Source organism: Mustela lutreola, chromosome 16 (genome assembly GCF_030435805.1).
Source record: "Mustela lutreola isolate mMusLut2 chromosome 16, mMusLut2.pri, whole genome shotgun sequence".
Lineage (NCBI taxonomy): Eukaryota > Metazoa > Chordata > Mammalia > Carnivora > Mustelidae > Mustela > Mustela lutreola.
In genome coordinates, this window is record NC_081305.1 from 40,920,687 (window position 1) to 40,947,965 (window position 27,279).

General features: G+C 57.1%; 1 protein-coding gene across 1 annotated transcript in view; it reads right to left on the reverse strand.

Annotated features, from left to right (window-relative positions):
• Positions 1-27,074, reverse strand: part of PEPD (peptidase D) — a 108,656-nt gene extending 81,582 nt beyond the window's left edge. Inside the window, exons 1-6 of the mRNA XM_059153728.1 lie at positions 26,929-27,074; positions 20,596-20,779; positions 18,460-18,587; positions 10,095-10,158; positions 3,833-3,880; positions 2,080-2,141 (exon numbers count right to left, since the gene is read on the reverse strand). Coding sequence (XP_059009711.1) covers positions 2,080-2,141; positions 3,833-3,880; positions 10,095-10,158; positions 18,460-18,587; positions 20,596-20,779; positions 26,929-26,945 — 503 coding nt within the window. The 5' untranslated portion in view covers positions 26,946-27,074. The remainder of the gene's footprint in view (positions 1-2,079; positions 2,142-3,832; positions 3,881-10,094; positions 10,159-18,459; positions 18,588-20,595; positions 20,780-26,928) is intronic.
• Positions 27,075-27,279: the final 205 nt, after the last annotated feature.

Consider the following 27,279-nt stretch of genomic DNA (forward strand, 5'->3'; position numbering starts at 1 on the left):
GCAGCGTGTCAGCCACGCTGGGGACCAAGCCCCTAACACGGGCCTGCGGGGGCAGGCTCTCGGCCCAGGGTTAGCCCCATCCGGACTGAACTACAGATCAGAGAGGGACCAGCCAGGGCCTGGGGAGCACAAGCAAGGTTAAGGCAGAGCCTGGCTTTCCAAAACAGCTTCCAAATGCTGGGTGGGGTGGGGGCTGGGCAGCACACAGGCTCCTCCAGGCTCTTGGTGGAAGCTGAGGGGTCCCACGGAGCAACAGGGGCCAGAGACTGAGGTCTGCATACATTCATGGCAGGACTCCTTCTAGGGAAGAGGCCTCAGCTTCCATGGCCCACTGACTGTGACATCCCTGGAATCTTCCCACACCTCCTCTCTGGGAAAACCTGGGGAACAGCCAGCAGTGCTCTGCTCTCGGGGGTCACATCCAGAGCTCCCTCCCATACGTGCCACACCACCTGCCAGACCTGTTCCTGGGGTGCTGGGGAAGCAATCTTGGCACCAGAAGCCTCTGGAGGGGGCAGGTGAAGAACCTGCAACTCACTGACACCAGGTATCTTCTGATCAGTGATCCCAAAGCCCACCCGGCCCACCGCACAGATGCAGAGACCAAGGTTCAGGGAGCAACGGGGCTGCATGGGGATGTGCTTATGAATGAGTGAACACCTGTTTCCTGAGCACCAGCTCCATGCCAGGCTCTGGGGGAGGGCAGGATTCCATTTCCCCCCCGCCATGGCAAGCCCCAGCAACACCATTACACATGGTGGGGGGCTGAGGCTCAGAGGGCAAGCTCTGTTAAGGTCCAAGCACTGGTCCGCGAGGTGACCATGAGGGCTCCCTCCTCCCACTCACAACCCTCCCCACGAGGCAGAGACCTAGGGAGGCTGGTGAGGCCAGCCCATGGGAACAGAGATGTTGGTGCTGGTTGAGGCAGGCCATGCTGGGGGACCAGGGGAGGCTGGGCCCAAGCCTTTTGCTTTGCTCTGGGGATGGGTGGGGTTGGGGGGCTGTTGGCGGAGGAGGGGGGTGGGCAGGAGATGCTTGGAATGGCAGCTCCAAGGCCAACATTTCAAGGAGCGAGCACGTGGCTACTCTGGGGAAATTCCCAAGAGGATGCAGGGATTTGAGCAATGATAAGCAAACAGGACACTCGCCCCCAACCCATCACTCTTATCATTGGGGGAGTGATACATATTTATGAGCTCATAATCCTTCCTAATCACCCCTACATCACACAGACGCACCAACTCCCCATGGCTCGGGCTCATACATAATTATAAGGCACTTCCTTTGTCACCGCCTCAGTCCACCAAAGGACGACAGGACGACAGGACGCAGTGGCGCAGATTGAGTGTGGTGGGGGAGGAGCTGGGGATGGAGGCCCAGAATCAAGGCTGGGGGGCAGTCCACACTCAGCAGCCTGCGGGAACAGGCGCCTCCCCGCCCCCCGCAAGGGCTCCTCTGCCACTGCCTGGGGCTCCACAGACACCCCAGGCCAGTCCCCAGCTGGCCTGGGGACACAGCCCAGCTGGCAGGAAGCACTCTCCAAGGGCCTTGGTGTAAGGGAGACAAGGAGGGCAAGGTGCCCTACTTCCGCCCCACATCTGCCTTCCTGCCTGGAGAGGCCCAGGCCGGGGAATGGGGTTTGGAGGACCAGCCTGGAGCTAAACGAGGGAGCGAGGGCAATTAAGGGGGTCCCTAGCTGAGACTGGGGCAACAGACGACTCAGGCTGGGAGAAGTCAGTGCCAGGACTGAGGGGAGGGGCTGAGAAGAGCAAAGACCACAGAGCTGAGAGGAGGCCTCCAGAGGGAGAGCAGGCCCCCTTGCCCCGCACACGCTCCCCAAGCCCGGGCCAGTCGGCACTCGCACTGCGGAGCTCAACAGAGAAGCAGAAGTTGAAGCGATATTAGGCAAATCATTTTTCTAAACATTTCCTCAAAATACATGATCCAACCCCTTTAGCATCCTCCTGTTTAGCTTGTGTTTAGCTTGTGCTTGTGTTTAGCTTGCAGACAGGGCAAGGCCTCCCAGTGAAGAGGTGAGCGGGGGAGGAGGGAGACCATTCCAGGGGCCCCGGGACTCACTTGCTGATGCCCTCGAAGGAGGCCTCCCGGCACACACTGCCGCTGTCCGTGTTGACGCCACGCTGCAGAGACACGGAGAGCAGGAAAGGCAGATTCAGCACATGGGGCCACCCCACAAGGTCCCCACCACCTGCAGGGGAGGGCCTGCCCCCCACCATCCAGCCTCAGGAGCCCCCACTCCAGCCCAGCAAACTCATCCCTTCCTGCCATTCAGGTAACCCCCAGCCAAGCCTGCCTTCCCACCCCTGCACAAAGGCAAGCTGTCCATTCTCTGCCGCAGCTTGAACATGAAGGAAAGGAAAGGGACCCACAAACAGCATCCCAGGGGAATGAAAGCCTCCTGCATCAGACCCCTTTGCTGAAACCGGCTCAGACTGTGCAGGCACAGATGGGGCTACGAGACTGCTCTCCCCGCCACCCCATCTGCTCTCCCAGGCTGGCCCCATCTCCCTCAATGCACACGAGTGTGCACACACTCCCCACTGACAGGACCCAAAAATCTCGGTCAAACCCAACCCTCCTGGAGACATAGGAAGGACCCAACTCTGACGTGATGGGCACTTCTCAGTGACACCACGGAGCTGTGGTACCTCCCTGTCCTTTCCCTGACTGGGAGGGGACCCCCAGTGGAACTCAGGAGAGGAGACAAAAGAGGACTCAGAGAAAAGCATGTCATCCCCGGCGAGGCAAGGCATTCTAAACTGCCCTTCCTCCTCAAGAACGACAGGCCAACACTGAATAATGTCCCCTAAAGAAAACACACCGGGCCATCTCCGACCACAATCATCTCATGTAATCTTCCTGCTCGGCCATCAAAACAGCAGAGCGGAAAAGAGACACCATGTGAAGTGCTTTAAAAAAAATTAATTAATTAAAAAATAAATAAATAAAAGAACCAAGAAGAACTATTTCTGAAAAAGAATCGATGAACGAGGGAGGGAAGGGTCACTCTGGGAGGGAAGAACGGTTGTACACGTTCCATATTTGAAACTCCCCAAGGTCGAGAAAGTGCAAGAAAGCAGGCTTCTTCTCTGAGCCATTTCACAGCCTGAGGAACCCCACAGCCCTATGTAAGTCACCAAGGGCCCCCCGTGAACCCCAACCCAACCCCAGGCCATGGCAGACCCTCGGTCTAAATTCTAAATCTGATGCCCGACAATAACCTCGTGAACGCACACCACGGTGTGTCTTTTAAAATCCTACTAACAGGGGCACCTGGGTGGCTCAGTGGGTTAAAGCCTCTGCCTTCAGCTCAGGTCATGATCCCAAGGTCCTGGGATTGAGCCCCACATCCCCGCATCAGGCTCTGTTTAGCAGGCAGCCTGCTTCCTTTCTCTCTCTCTCTCTCTCTCTCTCTCTTTCTCTGCCTGCCTCTCTGCCTACTTGTGATCTCTGTCAAATAAATAAATAAAATCTTAAAAAAAAAAAAATTCTATTAACAATGGAGAAGACAGGCGGTGGAAGCATACTGACATCCTTATCCACAAACTCCACAACTCAGCCTGACACAAATACACCCTCCAGCTGCGTCTTAACCCTCTGTAGTAGGCAAGGTGTCTTCTGGCAGGACCTGGCCCATCCCAAGGACACTGGAGGATGGAGGACGTGGTCCCGGTTGTATTAGCCACCCTGAATGACGTGTCACCACCTGTTACTGATGACCATTCCTCCTGTTTCCCAATCCTCTACAGGGGCAGGCAGCTCCCTAAAACCCTTCCCCATGGTGTCCGGTCCCTGGACACTGGCCACTTACCAAAGTGAGGAGGACAGAGGGGTTCTGTGACGTCAGGACGCTGGCAATCTGAAAGGTCAGAAAGAAAATTCCACTTTAGAACAACCGCAAAGACATCTGATAGAGGTGACAACGCCACCATGGCTTAATGATGGCAGCTCATGTTTACGGAGCTGGTTGTAAAAACAGGCAGTGATATTGTTGCAGATGAGAAGACGGAGGCTTGCAGATGCCGGAGGACTTCTGAACGCCACATGCCTTTCAAGTGGCAGGCAGGGAGAGACACCTGTATCAGGCACAGCTTCCCACATGCCTCTGGGCCCCACACACATCCCAGGCTTCATACCGCCGGGCCTGCCCAACTGACCCCCACCCCTGCCGGGAGGCCAGCACCTCTGTCCATCTGCTCCCTCTTTTTTTTTTTTTTTCATCTGCTCCCTCCTGAAAGACCTGTTCCTACGACATCTCAGGCACCGATCCCAACAGCCTTCTGTCCCCAGGGCAGATACCTTCCTCCCTGCACCCCCATGCAACTCCTAGACTGCATGGAGGAAGCTTCCCCTGATCCCACCCTCTGTCCCCAATCCCGCATCCCCACTCTCCAACCCTGCTCCACCTTGACCCACTCAGGCCTCGCATCCCTGCATTCTGGCTGCTTCCTATCCCAGCCCCATGAATGAGTGTGCCATGCAACCTCGTCTCTCCGTGCCTCTGCTCGGGCTCTGACCCCTGCCTGGAATGCCTCCTCCCTGCTCATCAACCAGTGAGGCCCTTTGTTTCCCAGACAGGTTCTTCACTCCCTCATCTCCTGCCCTATTCCCTTGGCAAAGTGCCAACCATGCTGCTTTAGCTGTGACATTTGTACCCGACAGCGCCAAGCACCCTGGTGGGAGCACTTTCTTCCTCTCCAGGCCCCCCACGCCGCAGTCTGCCCTACAGCTTGGTTACCGAGGCCCCTACTGTAGCTGAGCCCCCCGTTCCCACCCAAAACTCATTTGAGCCCTGACACAGGCGAGCGTGAGAAGGATTTGTTGTTTGTTGTTTTAACAGCTTTCCTGAGCTATCACTGACATGCTCTACAATGCACATATTGAAAGTGCACATTTTGATAAGTTTTGACATATGTATATACATGTTTTTTAATACTGAGAGGCTCCCAGAGAAAACCCGGAATATACTGAAAACTGAAAGATGGTAAAATACACCTACAATCTCCTCCCCAGAGACTTTTTATCTCTGCACATGAAAACAGAGATCTGTAATGACATCTGGATCCTATGAAGTTACACACTTCACTTGCTTCCTGAGATGAAGTATTCTCTAACCGCGTGATTTTTACCAGTCACTACCGGCCGGGGAGGGGAAATGCCCAGTGAGCCGCCGATCATGGCCGTGGTCACTCCAGGCCTCATCTCATCTAACCACCCGGGAAACTGGGGTTACTCAGGCCCAGATTTCACAAATGAGAAAACAGGTTCGATCATTTGCCCAGGTTCACAGTTACAAATGAGCAGAAGCCAGAGCTGAATGTATGGCTGTATGGCTCTCTTCGTGGACACGGCACAGTTCATTCATTCATGCCTCTGCTGGACACTTTAATAATTTCCAACAATTAACTAGCAAAAGTGATGCCTCGATGAACACTCTTCTGGACAAGTCTATTTCCTTAACACAAATCCCTTTAAAAATGTATTTCCTTTAAAAAAAAAAAAATAAGGAGACTCAGTGACACCTCTGGGTGGAAAGCCATATGCTTCCTTGAGGTTTTTGATGCTGGCGGCCAGACAATTCTCCAGATATGCACCAACTGCCCTCCCCCAATGGTGCACAGGCCCCGCCTCCCCAGACCCTCCTCTCTGACTCTGGAACTGCAGACCCCCAACCCCACCCCCCACCCCGGCCTCTGTGCTGCACACATCAACAGCTCAGCTGAATCCCTGCCACTTCTGAAGGCCCTCCTAGAGGAGGGGGATACTCATTAGAAGGAATAAGAGCCCTGCGTGTCGGGCCTCTGGGTGTGTTGTCACGTCGACATGAAGGGTCTCCATTCATGGGCACAGAACAGCTCTGTCAACGATGGCAGTGAGTAGGCAGCCAGGGACACAGAGAAGGGCCAGATCCCAAACGTGTGGTCTGATGGTCTTTCTCCCAGCGCTGGCTGGGGACACGCTAGTTAGGAATGACGGAGAAAGCAGGCCGCTGGATGCACGGCCGGCCAGAGAGCTGACACAGCGGGCAGGCTGGGCATCTGCAGGCTCCGGCAGCGCGGCATCTGATTGACCACAACTGCCTGCATGGGCCCTGGTTACCTCTGTGGTTGAAACACCTCTCCCCATCCAGCAGCTCGTTCTGACCTCCTGCATGGAGACCCACTAGCACTATGCTCTCAGCAGCCTCAGAGAAAAAGGAGATGGGGCTGTGCCTGTGCATCAGCCACTCAAAATGCAGCTCTAGCACACAGGACAGCCCAGCTCTGTCAACACTGGGCCAAGTGTCCTCAGAGCAGTGGCCACTGGGGACCCATCAGCTCTCACAGACCAGTGCTGTTTAATGTCCTGGATGTGCTGCGTCCCGCGGCCAGCATCAGTGTCCTGGGCAGCCATGCCTCTCTGGCAGGTTGAGGGAGATGACACAGGCAGAATTGATCAGAGGTTTGTGCACAGGGACCCTCCCCTAGGGATGATCAGAGGCTGCCCGCGGACCCCTCAGGCCTCTTCACGCTCGGGGCCCCAGCCAGGCCTGCAGGCTACCCTTCTGGGGTGATGCGCCAGAGAAGCGGGCAGGGCAGTCCGTAACCAGTGCTGCCAAGAAAGCCCGCGCTGCTCGAGGGAACCGGGCTTTACCCCACAGGCACCCAAGCTTGTGAACTGTGCTGGAAAGCCTGGCTGGGGCAGGCGGTTAAGCATCCAACTCCTGGTTTCAGCTCGGGTCATGATCTCAGGGTCATGAAACCCAATCCCACGTTAGGGTCCACACTCAGTATGGAGTCTGCTTAAGGCACTCTCTCCCTAGTGCACACACACACTCACTCTCTCCAAAGTGAATAAAACAATCTTTTTAAAAAATGAACTGTTTTTCATGGCCGTCTGAAACAAGGGTGCAACTTGGTGGCTGGCAATGCGTCTAGAAATCTGAACTTGCTTCTCAAATGTAAATCTCAGAAAAGCTCCCAAGTGCACAACGGGCCCCCATGCCGGCCAGCTCCCCTTGAGTCATGAATACCAGCCCTGGTGCTGTACCCGCATGAAATGCCTTGAAGCACCTCCTGAGGCTCTCCAGAGCTCCCCTTTCTTGGGGGGACCTTCGTTTGCTCTGCCTTCTCAATGATTAGAAGCAGGGTCATCTCCGGGGATGACAGCCGCTCTAGCAGACACCTGCATTTAGTACAGCGAGTGACCAGCTGTGGCCTGGGGTGTGGGCCTTCCTGCCTTCTTTCAGGAAAGACAGGTGTGAAGGGCTTCCCAGCTGTGATTTGCCACAGATGGCCGAGGCTGCCTGACATCAGTTGGGGGCCGGCACCATAGAACTGGCCTGGGGAGCCCTTCCCCGATGCAAGGGGCTTCCTGTCACCTTTCATGAAGGAGCAGGCCCCAGGCATCTCAAAGGCCTCCCAGCACAGGTGTCTCCAAACAGCAGGTTTAGTGTCAGGCTCCATTTCAAACCACAGAAAACCAAAGACTCTCGGGAGCCTTGGTCATCCCCTATGTCTGATGGGACAAATGCAGAAGTGGAGGCCCTCTGGGGTCCAAAGGTCCCGGGGTTGTCCTGTAACTCTGCTGTGCCCCAGCTAGGGGGCTGTAGGTGAAGCCCATCACCTTGGCCTTGGCCTCCTCCTCTGCAAGCTGTAGACCCACCAAGGGACGGGGCGCAAGGGATAAGATCTGTCTCGATGTTACTGGAAGCTGCAGGGGCCACCCCAGAGTAAAGCCGTCAACAGTGAGCCCCTGTCACCAGTAAGAACCAGAGCAGTAACAGGACAGAACTGATGAACCCTGACAGTGATGACAATGGGACACAGCAGATAGCTCCTGGACCCAAGAGCCTGTCCTCCTAACTCCTCTGAAACCTTTGTTTCAGATTCTGCTTCATAAATACAGACTCAGAGTAGCCACTCCCACTCTGTGGGGCTGTGATTCCGCACGATTGCCACAGGCTTTCCCGTCCCAATGCTCCAGACCCGTATCCCTGCATCTGAAGGCCAGCTCTCCCCACTTCTCCCCAGAAATCACAGGAAGAATGGAGCTGAGGCTCCACCAGACATGAAAGCAACGGTAGCTGGGGAGGCTGCAGCACAGAGACGCTCTGACTCGGTGGGCTGAGATCTGGGCTGCCCCATCCAAGTTTCTGGGAAGGTCAAGATCCCCAAGGACAATAATGTTAACACACAGTTTACAGAGGCAGGAGGGATACACCTGCCAAAGGAGAGGGTCAGGAACAAAATCAGAATGAAGGATGGAGCAGGTCACTTCTCCCTAGTACCTAGTACGCACTCCTAGTACTTCGAGATACAGGTAAGAGGCAAATGATCTCATCGGGGCATGCAAATAAATGTTCAGACTATTTGAGATCCTGTACCCAAAGAGATCAATACAACAGGTCACATGTGTATCAACGGATGCTTTAAATGCTGTGAGTCACCTCCAGTAACTCGGTACTGGAATTCCAGGACAGAAAAGAAAGATCCATCAAAAGCCCCCTCTCTAAAACCCAACCAGGCAGCATGTACTGTAGACACAGGTGCCCGAGGCCTTGTGGATGCGAACCACACTCCTTCCCCAAGGCCCTCCTCACCATGCACTGCCCTGCTAGTCACCTTTGCCACACACCGTGTCCTGGCTGCTGAGTTCAGCCCTGGGTCTCAACCAGCTCTGACGCCCACACACCCCTGGAACCCGGCAGGCAGGATGTGACAGTAACGTCTGGGGGAAGGGCCTTAGAGACAAATATAAAGCAGCAAAAGGCAGAGTACAGAGCAGAACACAGCCAGCATCCAGCATGTCCCCCGCAGGTCCTAAGAGCTGGGGTGGGAGGGGCGCCAGTGTGGACCAGAGTCAGCAGGGGGTGCAGCGGGCTGGCACAGGCCTCCGAGCACAGCGAGAGGGGTGGGCACAGCATTCTAGGGCAGCAGAACCGGAGCAGGACGGTGTCTCTGTGTGGGAAAGTACTAACGCAGGTCTGCCTGGGGCCAGGCGCCCCCGAGCAGACTGCACCAGACCCCTGCCCCAGGGCTTAGACACACTGCTTCCCATACTGCTCTGTGAGCCCAGTTAGGATCCCTGTGAACCTGCCTCCCACCAGTGTTGTCATTCCCCAACACAGCCTCATCCTACCCAGGGGAAGCGGCAGCTGCTTGGTCTCTAGCTGGTGGGCTCCTCAGCTGCTTTGACACAGACCCCCAGCTCTTAGGTATGTCCATGTGCGATCTGGACCTGGCTGGGAAAATGTGGCATGGGAGGGCCCCAACTCCCACCCAGCAGATCCTGCCAGGCTGGGGGTGGGGCTCGAGCGGCAGGCAGCAGTAGGCACTGACCTTTCGGAGCTTATGTTCTACCCAGCACTGACCTGCACGTGGCATGGCATGGGCGTTTTAACAACACCCAGGGATGGAGCAGCATTGGGGGCCTTGGTCCCCCAAGGAGACCATAGGGGCACATAGCTGTGCCCTCCCCTCTGCCCCTGCCCTGTCCCATCAGCCGTGGACGTCAAGGGCTGGGGCAGGGGCAAAGCCCTATAAGGACAGTCATTCAGCTACCCAGGTCACATGACACTGCTGGGCATCCATGCTGGGAAACAGATTAAAGCCAGGGGCCCTCCAACTGCACCCCACCCCACAGACCTCTCAAAGTCTGGGGCCTTTCCGGTGGTGGCATCTGTAGCCAGCAAGGGCTGGGGAGGGGAACTCCCCAATACACGAAGGCCCAGGCTGAGCGGAGGGGTGGGGGGTGGGGGGTTTGGGTGTTGGGGGAGGCACTGAGATGAAAGCTGTCCTCCCTCTGGGAAGCTAAGCAGTCACAACCCAGGTACCAGAGGCCTCCAGCCACTGAGTGAGGGACACTGGCCAGGCAAAGGGTTGGGGGGGGTGCTCTTCAGAGAAGTCTGAGGTTCACAGTCCTGCCCGCGCTATCCAAACGAGGGCACTGCTGAGGTGGCTGGCAGCCAGGTGGCGACTTCCCACGACGACGACAGGCAGCCAGGGGCTATGGCAGTGGGAGGAAGGGGGTGCCAGCGTGCTGAGGGGTGAGGGAGGCCTCAGTGGCTCAGAAAGGAGTTGGTTGCTACTGACCTCATCTGTATACTGGACGTCATCTACAGCATACTTCTCCTTGAAGTATTCCTTGGAGTGGATCCTCAAAGGAAAGCACAAGGAACGCCAGGGTCAGGGTTTGACACACTTGGCATAGGTTGCCATCCCACCCCCATGCCCAGACCCTAAAGCCCTGGGCCCATCCCTGTCCCGGCACAGAGCAGGTGGGCCCAACACAGACTCGGAAGCAAAGGGCACTGGGCCACAGAGTGAAAGCTGAACCACACCTGCCTCCCCTGACCTCCCCCAGCTGACCTTGGCCCATCCTCAGAGCCCGTGACCCTGGCCACTTGACCTCCTCCAGCTGACCTCTGCCTGTCCTCAGATCCTGTGACCCTGGCCACCCACAGCATCTGCAGACCACACCTCCCCCTCCACGGCTGATGAGAGCCCACCGGGCTGCCAGCCAGCTTACCCTTTGGGGCATGAAATAAGCTGCCGCCTGGGAGCTCTCCCATGGAGCCTCTTTAGAGGAAAGTTTTAAAATTAACATTTTAAAGAAGTCAATATCAGTATTACTCACTGTGATGAGAAACATTCAAGCTTACTCATCATCCCTGAAAAATCAGCCATGAGAAGACAGAGACAAAGGGAGGAGGAGGCTGGGCCCCCTCCCAAAGGGCTCCCGGTCACAGTCAGGGTCACAGTTGCAGGCCGGCAAGCACCGCCCCACCCCCTAGACTCCTGGTCAGTGGCTGAGTTGATGTCACTGCTGGTGACAGAGCTCACCCGAGGTGGAGCACTAGCCACACAAGGGGAGGGTGTCTCTAGCCAAGTCTAATGACGCACACACACCATCCTGCGCCATCCCACGCCTGGGCACCACATCAGCATGGGGGGATATGCCCCCAGCCTGCCTGTGATCACATGGTATTCTAGTCACCAAGTGTTAGATCCGAAAGAGGCCTCAGGGGAAAACAGCAGATGGTTTTCAGCCTGTGCTTCCTGGACTCTCAAGGGTGAGCAGATGACAGGGGGGTGAGGGTGCCAAGGACAGGGTGCCTGGGGTCGCCTAGAGGGGACAGGGGAGGGAGCACACTTCCAGACTTGGAGAGGACCACCTCCGATAGCGAGCTCCCTGTGTCTCTGAGACACCAGTGACCAGCATCACTGGCCAGGAAAGAGAAGCCCTCTGCCCTCTCTGAGCCCTGCACCACCCCCCTGTCCACTTAAGCATGCACCAGACAGACCATGGTGAAGAAGGCAGCGTGGACCAGGGCACAGATGCACAGGCCTTGGGGACCAGCAGGGAGATCACAGCCCCATGCAGCGAGCACCCCTTTGTCTTCTCTGAAACTGACACTGGGGGTCAAGCTCTTGCTGCTAATTACACTTGCACAAGGCAGTCACATTGGCTTCCACGTCTGAGATAGGACTCAAAAGTTAAACAGCCAAAGTCTGGCACGGCCATTAGCATGGCCTGGAGTAGCTATCACATCAGTGAGATGATAAGCCCCTCACCTGGATGCTGGAGGCCCTGGTTCTCCATCAAGCATGGACAGCTCACTAACCCTCGGTCACTAAATGGTGACACTCTCCGCCACGCACAAAGGCACGTGCCAGAGGGTGAGGTGGGACCATCAGCGTCCTCGCCATGTCCACCCTCGACTGCGACCCCAGCTCCAGGACAGGTGCCCTGCATCCCCAGCGGGTTCCCAACCTTCCTCTGGCCCCTCGTCCCGTCATAGCTCATAGCTGTGACAAGTGTCCATAGCAAACTCCCAGAAGATTTGAGATGTGCCAAGGACCTGCTTATGAGGGATGCTTCCTACAGGGGGTGGGGGAACAACATCTCAGCCACCACCTCAGGGCACGTATGCCTACCTGCCCTGCCTAGGAGTCTCGGTGAGCCTAGACTTGAGTCTCGCAGACCTAGACTTGAGACCCGGGAACATCTCCGTGTACTCAGCCTGAGGTCTTCACAATATGGCACCAGAGGAGATGGGAGGAGGAGGGGTAAAGGGGAGGCCAACGCGAGGTGGCTGTGACCTGCAGGTGGCCCTGGGGCTGCGCACTCACCTGTCCACCCCTGGCCTGCCAGCCACAAACCATCCACTTGCCACAGGAGCTAAGAAGCAGCCAGCGCCAGCCAAATCACAGGAGAGCCTGCTGCTGCCACCCGGATTATCTGGGAGGAAGCGAGGGCGGGTGCCAGCCCCACCACGTGCCCTGTGCCCTCCTCAAAGAGATCGATGGACACAGTCCAGAGCACCTGCTGAGCCACGAGGGCCAAAGCCACCCAACTACCACAGGCCTGGTTCTCAACAGAATGACTGCTTGACAGATACGATCTGAAGAGCTGCAAGCACCTTTTCTGGCACTCTGCGTGCCATTCTTTCCTTAAGGACACAGATAATTCAGTTTGAATACTGCTTATTTTTCATGTTTGGGGGCTAATTATAGTAAAAATAATTTAAACATCACCTGAAGGGCTAAGCCAGCCACCAGCGGCTCAGCAGCCATGATCTGGCAGGGTTGATCCAAGGAAGGGGCAACACGCCCACGAGAGCCTACAGAACCAGCAGGAGAGGTCACAGGGCACAGATAGACCCACCAAGAGCCAGGCTGGTGGCAACCACGTGGAGGGCTTGCACCCCGCCCTGCGTGGAGTCTGGGGTCCAGCAGGGGAGCTCATGCCAGATCCCACCATACGGGAGACCCAGACAAAGCCACTGGACCAGGGAAGAGCAGGTCAGAGGGGAAGCCGGCCCCAGCTCAAAAATCCTCCCTATGAAGGGAAGAGACAGCTCTGTCAGGAGAGAGGAGAGAGCGCCCCACTCAAAGGTGTCTGTGCCTTCGCCATGAGCAGCTGGGCCAAGCATGACTTAGAGGAGGTCTTTCCCGGAACTCAGGGTCAGGGTCGACACAGTGAGTAGCAGCCCCTGTGCAGGGCCTCCTGTGGGAAGGAGACATTAAAGGAATGCGTGTGGTACGCACACCACAGAGCCCTCGAGAATATGAAATTGCCAAGCACAGGTCCTGCCAGCCAACTGCCCACCTGTGTGCGGTTAATGAATAAATAAGAGGACCAAATTACAGCAGTCACCATCAATTTCCAGCAGCCAGAGTCTGCCTTCAGCTGCACACAGCACCACTGCCTCTCATTCCGCTCCCGGCACAACACCGCGCTCACTCTAGAACAGAGGTCGGCAACCACTTCGGGAACCAAGGCCCTGGTCAGAGCAACACAGATCTTTCAAAAGCAACGCAGGTGACTGACCCTGACGACCACGCCCATGAGGGAGGGGGCATGGGGGGGGAGCACCAGGGCTCAGGAGGCCAGAGGAAGGAGGCCTGTGGTCAGCAGAGCCAGAGCCCCGGGAGCAGGGCTGAGGATGCCGGCACCTGCCCCGCTAGGGAGGCCAGGATCCTCCAGAACCTCCAGCAGGAGGACCCAAAGGGACTCCCTCGGCCCTCCTCAGGAAGGCCTGCCCCTTCCTTGGCGCCCCACCAGCCCTCCCTGTAGACAGAGGGAGCCAGGGCGAGGCCACGGGCAGCTGAGGCAGCCTGGTCTGGGGTACCTGGACACATACATGCACACGTGCACACGGAGTGCCAGACCATACACAACACCGCATCCCACTCTGCACCCCACGTACCCACTCTACACACACACTCCACGCCACGTGCACACCCTACGCCCAACACACACACACCATACATGTACCCACACTACACCCGGCATGCATGCTGGTGCACACTCAGGTGCACACACACACATACACCAGCTCAGGGCCTCAGCCCCAGAGAAACTCACTCCTGGGCAGTGCCCTCATTAGGATAAGCACGCTCCTCCCAGCAAAGCCCACCACACCAGGCATCCCATCTCATATTTTGAGCCCACAGTCTCAGTCAGGGATAAGGGCAGAACATAGTCAAGATGCAAAGGTTCTAGGAGGTTCCCCCAACTTGGCGCAAATTCACTCACCCTCTATGGGCTCTGAAGCTGCCCCATACTGAGACTCAGAGACAATTCCCTGCCCACTCCCAGGAGCCCAGGCACCCCAGTAGCCAAAGCTGCCATCAGCTGAGCCGGATTCTAACAAAAAATGACGGGAAGCACTCACATCCAAAGGCACCAGACTTTTGCAAGCAGATTCCAAATGAAAACAAATTAGGAGCTACCACACTCCTGCCCCAAAAAAGGCCCCGGGTGAGGAACAGGCCCCCCAGCGTCCGCTGCCCTGACAACAGAGGCCTGCCCTTTACGCAGGAAGTGGCAGGTCTAGTGATGGGAGTGCTGTTTCCCCGGACGACTTTGGATTGCGGTATCTGCCAGATGGATTTTCAAAAGCCATCAGATAGAGACTCAAAAGGAAGCTGAGGAGCTGAAGGTCAAATGTTCAGTCTGGTGGGTTTTGATTGCAAAGGCCAGGTAATCCCACCAGCCTCGCTCCCTAGCCCTATTGATCACGAGAATGTCTGGGAACAGCCACACGCAATCAGATCTGGCAACTCCCCAACTCTAGCCCTAGACAACCAACCCCTTCGCCACTGCCCCTCTGTAACCGAGCCTTCTCTCCTAAAGGCTCGGGACACGGGGACCAGGAGAAGGACATACCGGAGCAGAGGAAGGAAAGGTCTGCCCAGGTGGCCACAGTGGGGAGCCAGGTCTGCAGGAGGCCAGGGTCCAGCTCTCTGCTGTGCAGCCGGAAGGGACCGACCTGCTCATTCTGGCCTGCCCAGCACGGAGCCTCTCCAAAGGGGAGACCCACACTGCAGACCCTTCTCTACACTCAGAGGTCACGCGAGCCTTTAGGTCCGCACTTACACAATCAGCTGGCTCAGCAAAAGCAGGGCCAGACTAAAGGAGAACTTTTTTTGGTGGAGATTTATTTATTTATTTGAGAGAGAGAGAGAGAGAGAGAGAGAGTGTGTGTGTGTGTGTGTGTGTGTGTGTGTGTGTGCACGAGCAGGGGAAGGGGGACAGAGAGAGAGAATCTCAAGCAGATTGCCCACTCAGCACAGAGCGTGACACAGGGTTCCGTCTTACCACCCTGAGATCATGACCTGAGCCGAAACCAGGAGTCAGACGCTCAACTGAGCCGCCCAGGTGCCCCTGGAGGAAAACTTGTAAGAGCGGCCCTGAAAACCAGCCACTGTCAAAGCACAGAATAATATTCCTGTATTACTGAGGATTGCGCTTCAGAAGAGCCAACTGCTAACAGCTGTTCCCTGACCAATCAGGTCCTGGGTTTTAAACACTCCAGTCAAGTGCCATTTGGCTCCCCAGATGGTGGCTGTGGGGAAACATGGTGAGATTTGCTCAGATTTTCCCACTGGATGGTGGAGTCCCCAAGGCAGGGAAAGGCCTCTCCGCCCACAGCCCTGGAGGAAGTCCACTCTCCAGGACAGGCACTCCCGACCTGACACAAGACAAAGCAGCAGACAGAGGGAAGATGCGCTTGGAGCCTCCCCACACCATCTGCAGGTAGAAAGTCCAGCAAGGCCCTGCTCAGACCCTCTCCTATCCCTCTACCCATGCCACATGGAGCCCCTCTTTGGCTGCTGTGGAGCCCCTCTGCCCGCAGGACTGGCACCCTCAGAGCCAGCAGACAGGGCCACGGGGCAGCTCAGAGGGCAGCCAGGTCAAAACCACGGGTGCTGCCCATGCTCTGGAGCCCCAGCTATTTCTGGAACATGCCACTAGCAAGCAGGGCAGAGACCACAGCTCTATGATCACCGAGCGTGCAGGAAGGGCTCTGGAAGAATTCTCTTATGGAGACCAGACCTATATACTCTCACCAGGAAACTCCTCATCACAGCTGTACCAGTTACCAGGGTTTTGGGGCAAACCATACTGACATTCTTCATGTTCGAGGACTCAAAAGGTCCGGACTTGGAACAGAGCCCAGAAAGGACAGCTTATTTCTGCTCTAAGAGGTCTGGGACCTCAGCAAGAGGAATCAAAGGCTGGGGCTTGGAGTCACCTACTCTGGTGGGTGGTCTGGCTGTCAGCTGGGCCCCTGCTCCCATCCACGAGGTCCCCCTACATGGGCAAGTGTGGGCTTCCTCACAGTATGGCAGCTGGGTTCAGGGACAGGTGTCCCATGAGCAAGAATCAGGGGTCTAGGGGCACCTGGGTGGCTCAGTAGGTTAAGCCTCTGCCTTCAGCTCAGGTCATGATCTCAGGGTCCTGGGATCGAGGCCCACCTAAGTCTGCTCAGCAGGGGGCCTATTTCCCCCTCCTCCTCTCTGCCTGCTTCTCTGCCTACTTATGATCTCTCTCTCCCTCTCTCTCGGTCAAATAAATAAATAAAAACTTAAAAAAATAAAAAAGAATCAGGGTTCTAGCCACAGGATGACCCTGCCACATTCATGCATCAAGTCACCAAGTCCCAACCCAGGGGGAGCGGTGGGGGTTGGGGGGAATCTACCTCTCCATCGGGAATGGCCACAAATGTTGCTGGGGCCATTTTTGGACATTACAAGCTGCCTGTCCCTGGCATCTTTACCACCACCTTTCAGTGTCACAGAGTGAGCCATCCCTGCAGTGCCCATCACTATGATGACAGCCCCGGTGGTGCCTCACAAGCAGCCTTGTCACTGTCCCACAGATAAGGAACCAGAGGTCCCAACAGTGACAAGAGCTTCTCTGGGAAGAGGCCATGCCCGCCAGCCAGCCAGCCTCCAGCAAGACTGACCCATGTGACCTGCACAGGCCATGCCACCATCCTGAACCTGTGCCTTTTTAAAGCAGAGAAGCCATAAGGATTCAACCAGGAAGATGATAAAGGCTGACCGTCAGGGCTACCACAGGACGGGGGGCAAGAGCTGGGGGGGATGAAACCACCCTATGAGCACCCATATCTTCAGGCCTGCAGGAGAAGGGTCCCAGAAAAATGCACTGAGGAGGGCCTGCCAGGGCCAAGCCTGAGGCCAGTGTCTCTGCAGGTAAAAGACTCCACGGTAAAGTGGGCAGAGAGGGCAGGAGGACAGAGCAGACACCTGCGGTGACCAGCCTCCCATTCTGCACCCCACTTCTTACCCTTACCCAGGGCTGGGTGGTGTGGAGCCTCTGGGGGCTCTCACTGGGCTCACCTTGTCCAACACACCGCCCCGTCCCTCGGGAAGAAGGCAGCACAACCTTCTAGTGTTCGCCCTCACGCAGGCATGAAGGCTGTGGAGACCTGCTCATTACAGCAGGGACCTGTTTCATCTACCTGCCCCAGGGCCTCTGAGAAGGCCAAAACCTAGGTGCCCAGCATGCCCTCCAATGGCCAGCTGGGTCAGGCATGCCCACTTCCCACCCTCCTTCCCCAGGGCCAAACAGGAAAACACACCCAGGGGAAGCACAGCCCACTTCTCTTCTGCTGTCAGTTCTGCTTCAAGCTGTCTTCACGGTGAAGCCGATGGCCCATGGCCGGAAGGCCTCAAAGCAGAACTGTTATCACCTTGTGAGCCTGAACCCCTTGCCCCAAGACAACAGAAGAGGTACCTCTCAGGCCAACAAAGGGGGCTCTGGAGTTTGCACTCAAGGGATCGGGGGGGGAGGCCCTAGTCTGGCCCTCTGCACGGAATAGGTCCCTAAAGTAGCCACAGGCCCTGGTAAGGGGGGCTGAGGGACTCCAGGCAGCAAGGGCTGCAATTTAGACATTAGCCCGGAAGAATCATTCTCCAGGCAGAAATGACACACCGAAGGTGAGGAACATTTACCAGGATCCCAAGGGCCTCGAGCAGCCGTGGTTAAATATGGCTTCTGCCTAGGCACGTCGCAGCAGGCAGGATGGCTCCCATGAGGGGCAGACACGGCCAAGAGCCCTGGAGCTGGCAGGTGCAGTGGACGATGGGGAGGATGCCTCCAAGCACATCCCAGGCCCCCCATGCCACACTCCTCCCACAGCACAATCCTAGAGCCACCGTCCTGTCTCACAGGTAAGCTGAATGAGGCAGGACATCCTGAGACAGAGCCAGAAACAGGCACACAGCACGCATCCAGCAATGCCCCATGAGAGATGGGCCTTGGAGGAGGGTCCCAGGCTGCCCTCTTTGACCCAAGCCAAACCCCATGACACCCAAGGTGGGGCCACCTGCCGCTGATGCCACGCAGGAGGGATGGCCCACTGGGACCAAAGCCTCTGGCATTTTGACAAAGCTGTGAATCCAAAATTTCAAGATTAACAAATCTTGAAATTTTTTTTGTGTGTGTGTACCCCCACACAAACATGACCATAATCTGTGGCTGCGGCTCTGACCCTCTGCCCCTGAGCAGGCGATCAATGGACGCCACCACAGACATGGCCCCACCTACCCCTTCTCCTTCCCTCCTTGCCCCCACAAGCCACGCCCCCCCCCCACTCTCAATGGTCAGCAGGCCCAGTTACAGGCCCGGATTGCTCCTTACTTTCCCATCCAGGTGGCATAGCTGGCAGGAAGCCTGGGCACAAACAGGGTCGACTTCCCAGTGCCGACATCAATCGTGCCGTAGCAGCCTGGATCAGTGACACCGAATGCCCAGTGAAAGAAAGACTCCTGTGATGGGAACAAGGACCTTGATTACCGGGTCAGCAGAACAAAAACATGAGGCACAAGGAGAGAGACTGGGTGTCAGACCAAGCACCCAAGTCAGCTCAAGCCCCCTAGCTCTCAAAGCCTGCCTCCCAGCCTCATCTAGTTCCCCACCTGTGCACTCTGCCTCCCCCACCCCATGCCAGCAGTGGGCTGTCCATCAACCCCTTCCAGGATTTGGCGTGGGGCAGCCTGGCTGGCTCCTCCCACCCTGCTCTGAGCCTCCTCTGAGGATGCCCGGTCCAGCGTGTGCCCAAGCCCCACCCACAACCCCCTCTCTGCCCACACCCCTTAGGCCCCTGGCTGGGCACCCCAGGGCACACTAGGACAGGGGTGCCCATGCAAACCACAGGCCCGGCACAGCCCTACCTGAGCCTCTCTGCTGCCCCCATACCCGAAGGTAGGCAAGACACCACCTTGACTTAGACACTCAGGCCAGACATCTGCACGGAAATGGATTCTTCCATTTAGAACTTCTTCCTTCCTTCTCCCACCCCTGGGGCAGCTGATGACTTCAGTGTTTAGCAATAAACACTGAGCTCAAATAATCTTATAAAGGTATGAAGCGGAGGAGGATCTCTTCTAAAATTAACCTTGCATAACAGCAGTAAGGCAGCCAAGGGCTGAATTTAGGAGATCGCTTTTTAAACCACAGAATACGTAAACTTCGGGAAGCATCAAGACTAGTCAGAAAAGACTTACTGAGACCTCCACGTCTCTAGAAACCAGGGGACTATAAGCTTGCAGCTGCAAGAATGTGGCATAGGGAAACTTTCCAGGGGGAGCCACTTTCGGCAAAATTCACTGCAATCACTCTCAGCAGCTGACAGCCCGTTTGTGCCCTATGGGGGATGACAACACAGCCCTCTGTGGAGGCCACATCTTGCTGCCCCTCCACAGTTGGGTCCCCTTCACATTTCCCTGCCTCCTCCTGGCCTGGATGCCAGACGGCCATGTCCCCGAGGCTCTGCTGCCCCCAAGGAGGATACAGAATTCCCAGGGTAGAACCCCACCAGCTCTGGGCATGGCAGGGAGCAGAGCCCTATCCTTAGAGTCCAGAGTTGGGATTCTAAATAATGCCAGCTCCCCCTCTGGCAATGCCGGCTCCTCTCTGAGGCTCGGTTTCACCATCTGTAAAGTGGGTGCAGAGCTGGGATCAATGAGAGTGGAGCCAGCTCAGGGCCTCTCTGGTTTTCTGGGTGAGTTCCTCTGTTGAGGGTCCTTGCTCCTGCTCCTGGAAACTGAATGATGCCTACGATTCTCAGCCAAGGCCACCACATCTGGGCTGGCTTCTAGCAGCTAAGCCACCCTCTACCACACAGGGTTCCAGAACCTCAAGGCATCCCTAGTCTACTTCCCGGGCAAGGACACTGAAGCCCAGGGAGGGTCACAGAGACAACAATGGCCAAGCTGGGATGAATGTGAGGGCCTCCCACTCCTGCCCAGCACCCCATTCCCATGTCTCCTCCCGGTCCGCTGTGGCCCGTGTCTTTCCTGCTGCAGGCAGAATCTGGCCCCAGGAAGTCAGGCCTTCCCATCTGCACCTCTGCCCAGCCCACCCCCTTACCACTCACTCCTGTGGACACCACCCCCCAAGCCTGCAACACCCACTCTCAAACACACTCGTGAGAATTCATCCTGGCCTTCAGAGCCCATTCCAAATACCGCCTCTTCCATGAAGACTTCCTGCCTGCTTGCTCCCCCAGGAATGTCATTTTTCTGTATTCTGACTAAGAGCTGAGACTGGCTGGCATCAGCTCCTCCCCCATCCACAGCTAGGAGGGCTCTACCCCTCCAGAGTCAGGGCTCCCCAGGTGCCAGGCCTTGGCCTGCCCTCTGAGAGCCTCTCCAGGGTCCCCTTGCGGGTAAAGCTTCCCAAGGCCCACCAAGTCCGATGCTGGGGGAGGGTGGACAGACCACCAGAGGCCTGGGGCGCAGCTGAAGGTGCAGGAAGGCAGGAAGGCAGGCTCACCTGGCGGAAGAGGATGCCGGTGTCAGTGCAGTAGCGCTGGGTGTCCTCCCCGCCCTGCAGCAGCACAACGGCGCCGGCCTGCACGGCCGGGTTCTTGCGCAGCCGCTCACACAGGCGTTGCCTGTTCAGGGCGAAGAGCGCCAGGGGCACCTTCAGGGTCTCATTCCCCAGCCAGAACGAGGGTCTGCAAAGACATAAGCAAAAGTCGCCACATGGGCTCCTGTTAGCGCCACCAAGCCCATCCACCGCCTGTAGCCTGAGGTGACCAGAGGGCCAAGCCTGCTGGGGGACCCCCCCTCACCCAAGCTCAACCTGCTTAGCCCAGAAATAGCCCCTCCCTGGGCTGCCAGGGCCTCGTAGACCCCATTCTCCTCAACTGTCCCCAAGCCCTGGACCCAGAGTGGGGATGACAGAAAGCTGCTTCTGCTTCACCAGTGGGCAAGTCAGGCCCCTGGAGGGAAAGCCTGCAATGGTCTCAAGGAACTTACCATCCATGCAAGAAGGATCTGTGATCTTTGATCTGGCCCAGACAACATGGGATCCCTGCCCTCAAGCCTACATGATGCTGTCTTCTCTCAGACCCGGCAGCCCAGGACAGGACACCTAGTATCAGGACCTGAAGCGAGTCTGTGCTAAGGGGACCATGGTGAGATGGACCAGGCAGTGGCAGCCATAGGAGTGCCGTCCTAGAGGACAGATGTTACCGGAGAGCAGGTGGGCATCTCTCCCCACCCCAGTCTCCTTTACACCAAGAAAACAGCTTACCGGGCACCCACCCCCCAAGGCCTGCCTGCTTCCGCACCCTGCATCCCATGTCTATTCCCAGGTCGCTCCAGCATCACGGTTCACTCCTCACCTCCAACGGACAGGAACCTCACCCTCATAATAAACAAAAATGCTTTCCTTGACTGCCACACACTTCCAGGAGTTGATTTCTCACTACCCTTTAAGAAAGTAATCTCTGCAGAGTCGCTCAAGCCTGATGTTCTGGTGCCCCAGCAGCCCATGCTCTCCTCAATCGCCACCTTGCGCTTCGGCCCACCCCTTCCCGCACTTGAGCCCCTGCCAGGCCCCAGTGACCCCCACACTCCCCATCCACACTGGCTTCCCACTCCTCACCCAGCCTCTGGGCACCGAGGACCCTAGGGACCACTCTTTCCACAGCCCCCAGCCATGCTCAGGCTCCCTCCCTCCTGAGCGCCTCCTCCAGCTGGGGGATCCCCATCTCCGGCCTGGACAATCACAGGGAACCCTCCAGGATCTCTTTGGTCCTAGCTTCCCCCCACAACCTCTTCTGTACCCACCTAGAAGGACCCAATACAATGCAGATCTGTGCAGACCCTCCCCTGCCTGCTGCCCTCAGCTGTCAAGTGCACTTGGAAGATAGCTACCGGGCACTGAGGGGATCTAACCTTTGCCTGCAGGGGCATCCCAGCTCTTTATCTACGTCTCTGCAGAAATGGCCGCTCTCCCCAGACGCTTACCAGTACTCTGTCCCAACCTTATCCCCTGTTCCCTTCACTCCGCTCTAGGGCACACAGTACTGCATAACGTCATTTATTACCTGCTCCTGGTTCCCCCAGGGAAAATGTAACCTTAGGAGGGCAGGGACCTCACCTCCTGTCAAGCAGGCCCCGGGCTCTCCGGTCAGGCCCCCCAGCACTTCAATAAGGCTCCAGGTGATTTAGCCACTGGGAGGCAGGGCAGGAGACCAGAGGGTGGAGGGACGACAGGGAATCCATTCCTTGCTCCCTCCCTGGTGGAACCTGGAACCTGACAGCTGGTGGACCCACCCCTCAGGGCCACAGCTCCCAGGCCTCCCTTCTCCCAGCACCGCCTTCACTGGCTCCTGGCCAGCTTGCTGCCTCTTCTCTCCGAGGTCCCCTGAACCTGCCCGCAGCACTGTAAACTGACCCTGCGGTAAACTCTCATCACCCCTTCAAGTGAGGCTCTGGCAGGTCCCTGGCCGAAGTGACACAAACACCTTCTAACATAGACACAACCTGTGTTCGCTGGTGCTCACTGCAGGGGCTGCCTCCGCACACAAGACTGTCAAGCCCACGGACACAGATCTGGTTCTGCTCTGGTCACTGCTGCCCCGGTGCCTAGCACTCTGCTCGGCACATGGCATGTACTGGATAAATACTTGCTGAGTGGACAACTGTCACAATGTGGGGTCACCCACACAGCTGTGCTGGCCAGAAATTGCCACATCAGCTCCAGTGCAGCAGGAAGCTGAACCCTGGGGCCCAGCCTGGCCAGAAAGGGTGGACGGCTCACACACACCCCATGTACATCTGTGGGACCAGAACGCCCGGGTCCCTGGACATGGGCTGCCACTCACCCTCCCAGAGAGGCTGGACAGGGGCCAGCACTCCTTTGGGGCTGGGCCCCTTTTCTGCTGCGCTCAGCTCCAAAGATCAAAGGGCAGAGGTGGCAGCTCATAAACATGCCTGCGTCCCTGCGTCCAGCTGGCCGTGTACGCAGGAACCGAAAGTGCAGCCCCCAGCATCCCCGCGGTTTTGCCCTCACTCAGCAAAGTCCATGGAGGGGGTGGCCCGGGGAGAACCTTGTCACCGCACACTCCCCAGGGGTGGAGGGGCCAAGGCACCACAGCAGGTGGCTCTGGCCAAACCTGCCAGATGCCTGCAGACTCCGTAGCCAACTGGCTGCAAGGGCCCGATTCCAACCCGCACCCACCCCTAGCCCTGCCCACCTCGCCCCCCACCACTCCTCACCCCTCTCCCTGACCCTCTCTCCTTAAACACACCAGACACCAGCTCCCCTGGCCTGCCACCATGCCCCCACTAGGAGGGCTCTCACAAGGGCTGGGCTTCCACTTGCCCAGAACCTTCTGAGAGGCCTCCATGTCTCAGGGCACCTGGACTGTGACCTTCTGGCCCACGGGCCAAGCAGCCCAGATCAAAACAGGAAACTTGCTAAGAATCCTCTCTGGGAGTGTCAGCCACTACCATGAAGAAAATCTGCCCTACTGCCCAGGCCCCTGTAGGCTCAGCCACAACACAGAAGAGCAGTGCAGGCAGGCCGATAAGCTGCGGTCACTCCTTATGGCAGGGCACCCCCAGAATCAAGGTTCATAGAGATGCACCCTTTGATTTCTCCTGGTGTAAGCCAATCCTGTGAGAAAAGATTGGGCCCAGAGCCAGTGAAAGTGACTTCCTGCAAGCTCAGCAGAAGCAGCACCAATAAAACATCTCCACCTGCTTTCCACTGGGCTCGCCGACATCCAGAATGTAGAAGGCAAAAGCCAGGTCATCCCCAAGTGCCGGCATAAATAAGGCAATGGCCGAGGAAGACAGCAGGGGCTGGCAGACCGGCTCTGGGCACCAGGGAGACCCAGAGCTCAAGCTCCAGCCCCCCGTCCCACCCCAAAGCCAGCCCAGCCCTACAAACCGCCAGGGCCCAGGCAGCAGCTGGTGACCGGGAGAGGGGCTGGCCTCAGGGAAAGTGTGATGTTGCTGCCCCTGCAATCCATTCCTGTCCCCCCCAAACCAGGGCTGAGCACCCCCTCCTCTCCTATGGTCACATGCAGGGCTCGCACCCAAGGCCCGTGGGAATTCACACATAGAACTGAGGGATTCCATCTACTTGGATGGGAAAAAATGATATTTTTATGGGCTCGAACCTTCATCCCAATATGCATTTTCCGATTCAGAGTATCAACAATGTATGAACCTGTCACCAAGAACAATCACAGGCATTTTCCTATCAGGTTACTGATGTCACAGTAGCTCAAAATGTCACTCTTGTTCACCACTGCTTCAAAACTAAGGTGGTTATTAAGCCTGCTGCTTTTATAACTTAATGGGTTAATAACATCTATCACAATACTGTAAATTTACTAACATTTTGATAACTGTATTTTAATACAATCGGTTTTCCTTGTAATCCTCCATGTTTTCTTTTATGCATTTAAAAGCATCATGTTGAGACAGGGCCCAGGCCTCCCCAATACACAAGGGGTCCATGGCACAGACAAGGACGAGGTCCCTGCACCAGAATGTGATGCCGCTTCTAGAGGGGGCCCCGCTGCTAAGCTCCCAGCAAGAAAGGCCAGCTGAGCACCTCCTGCTTCCTCACCCTCAGCCTCCGGGTTGGGCCAGGCATCAAACCCACTAGCTGACTATCAGCAAGGGCAACCCACTCACTCTGGCTGGAAGGGTCGGGGGCGCGGCGGCGCTAAGCACACACAGAGACAGAGAGAAAGACAGCCATATGGAGTCAGGACCAAGCCTGGAAAGGGGCTGGAGAGGGCAAAGGGGCACTCAGCGGCCAGCCTGACTCTAACAGACCCACCCTTACCCATCCACCAGGGTCGGCCTGACACCTCTTCCCCAGGAGCGCAAGGTTCACATCAGGGTGGGGACAGGCTCTGATCCTGAACTTGACTCCTCACTTTACTTTCTCTCCCGAAAAATGCTGACTTTATTATGACCTATGACCCAATGGGTTCACACCCAGGGCAGTTCACCTGCATTTCCTTGTTGGCAAAGACCCTTTGTGGAGCAGTTCCCTGGGAGCCTTTCAGTTAAAAAAAAAAAAAAAAAAAAATTAAAAGAGTTTCTTCATCCTATGCAGAATTCTGTCCCCCTCGCCACCCACATCTCCAATAGTGTAGTGTACCTCTCCAAGAATTCTGTCACTCTGTGTCTCCTCCTCTTGCCTCCCCCCTTGGCTCCAGAGGATCAACTTTGCTGGAAGAACCGTCCTTCCAGGATTTGAGCCAGGTCCAGGCTCACCCCAATCCAAACAAGGAGCCTGGCTCCTCTGTGCCTTCAGGAGAGCAGGAGGCCAGTATGGAGCCCTGAACCCAAATGAAGCCCCTGGAACTCTCTGTGACCACCTGGCTGGCCCAGATATAAAGACAACAGACCTTTATCTGGGCACTGGCCTATACCTCTTGCTCTCTCTGCCCCTTTCCAGGCTTGGTCCTGACTCCAAATGGCTGTCTTTCTCTCTGTCTCTGCCTGAGGGGCACCCAAGGACTGGCACACATGTCATCCAGGAATTGAAGTCTACCCACACTCTCCCCTGAGCTCAGGATCCATGCCCTTCCATGGAGCACACCAAGACCAGAGGCAGACAGGTGGACGGCATGCGCCGTGTGTGCTTCTGCCCCAGTGGCCTGTGAGCACCTAAGGGTAGGCCCAGTACTGATCCTGAAATACAGCAGGTGCCCGCTAAAGGTTTGATCTCTATGTCCTAAGCTCTCTCAACCCTGTTCTGTTTCCAATCTTCCCACCTCCCCAAAAGAGAAATGCAGTCAGCCCACTGCTTCCATCATTCTAATCCCAGTCCCCAGCCTGGCATCTGGAGCAGTGCCCCTCTCTACCACTTTCCCTCCTAGCCCCCAGCACCACCATGCCCATAAGTCATACCCATCACTGGGCCTCCCCTTGAACTCACACACAACCCAGGGAAGCAACTGTCCAAAGAGCACGTCTGATTAGATTAAAACCCGTGGATGGCTTCAGCCCCTCAGGACAAAGTCTGGACAAGTCAACTGGAACACCACACCCTCCAGCACAAGGATGCACCCCACTCTCCCCCATCCCCAGCACAGTCTTAACTCTCAACCTTTGTCACTCACTCTTTGCTCAGATGTTCCCTCCTCCAGGGCACTTTCCCCAACGCTTCGGTGAACCCATCTGTCCACACTTCCTGCCACCAAAACTATTCACCCATTCTTTCATGCAGCAGGACTCTGGAAGCGCCTACTCTGTGCAAGGCACTTACCAGTGAGGCCCAGGAGTGAACGAGAGAAAGACCCTGACCTTACATCCCAAATGAGAAGACAAGAAACAAGTAAAATAACAGCACTATATAGTTTATCAGATGGTGATAAGGACTACAAAACGTAGGACAGGTACAGAGGGAAGGCTTCTCTGAGGTGACGTTTGGGCCCTGAAGGAAGTGGGGAAGTGCCCCGCTGGGGAAGGGATTCCGAGCCCTTCTCAGAAACCGCCTCCTCCGGGGAGCGCTCCTTCCCCGGCAACCAGCAACGCGTCTGCCCATCTGAGAGGCGTGGCCGTGAACGCGCCTGCAGGTCCGAGCCCCCACCTCGGCCACGCGCGCTGGTGGGGCCTGAGCGCCAGGATGGCCCCGAGGACCACCGGGCAGCGGAGAGGGGAGCTCAGCTGCCCCTGACTCGGAGCGCGCTCGGATGCCCGCCCCACGCTACGAAGCGCGCTGCCCGCGGCCACACAGCACGACCAGCCGGGCCGCGGGCCGCCGGCAGGGGCTATCAGCCCGGAGACCCAGGCCCCCTCTCCGCGCCCCCGGCCAACGGCCAGGGACGCGAGCAGCACTCACCCGGTGGCCGCCGCCATGTTCGCCCAGAGCCCGCGTCACGTGAAGTGAGGCATCAGCTGAGCCCGGCCGGGTCCCCATTGCGGGAGGCGGGGGCGGGGCGGGGCCGGACGCCCATGCCCCGCCCCCTCTCGCGTCCAACTCGGCGAGGACCGGAGTCCTACTCTTGGGGCCCGAGTCAGGGACAGAGGCCTTCCACAGTAAAGGGATTTCCCCAGGCCTTGGAGACCTCCTCTCAACCCTGCTCCCTGGGGAGGAAACCCAGGGCGGGGGATGGGGAGAGCCTTTGACCCAATCTAGGGGCGGGGCAGCTGTAGCTGAGGAAGGGAAATGACTTGAGCAAAGGCCGGGGCT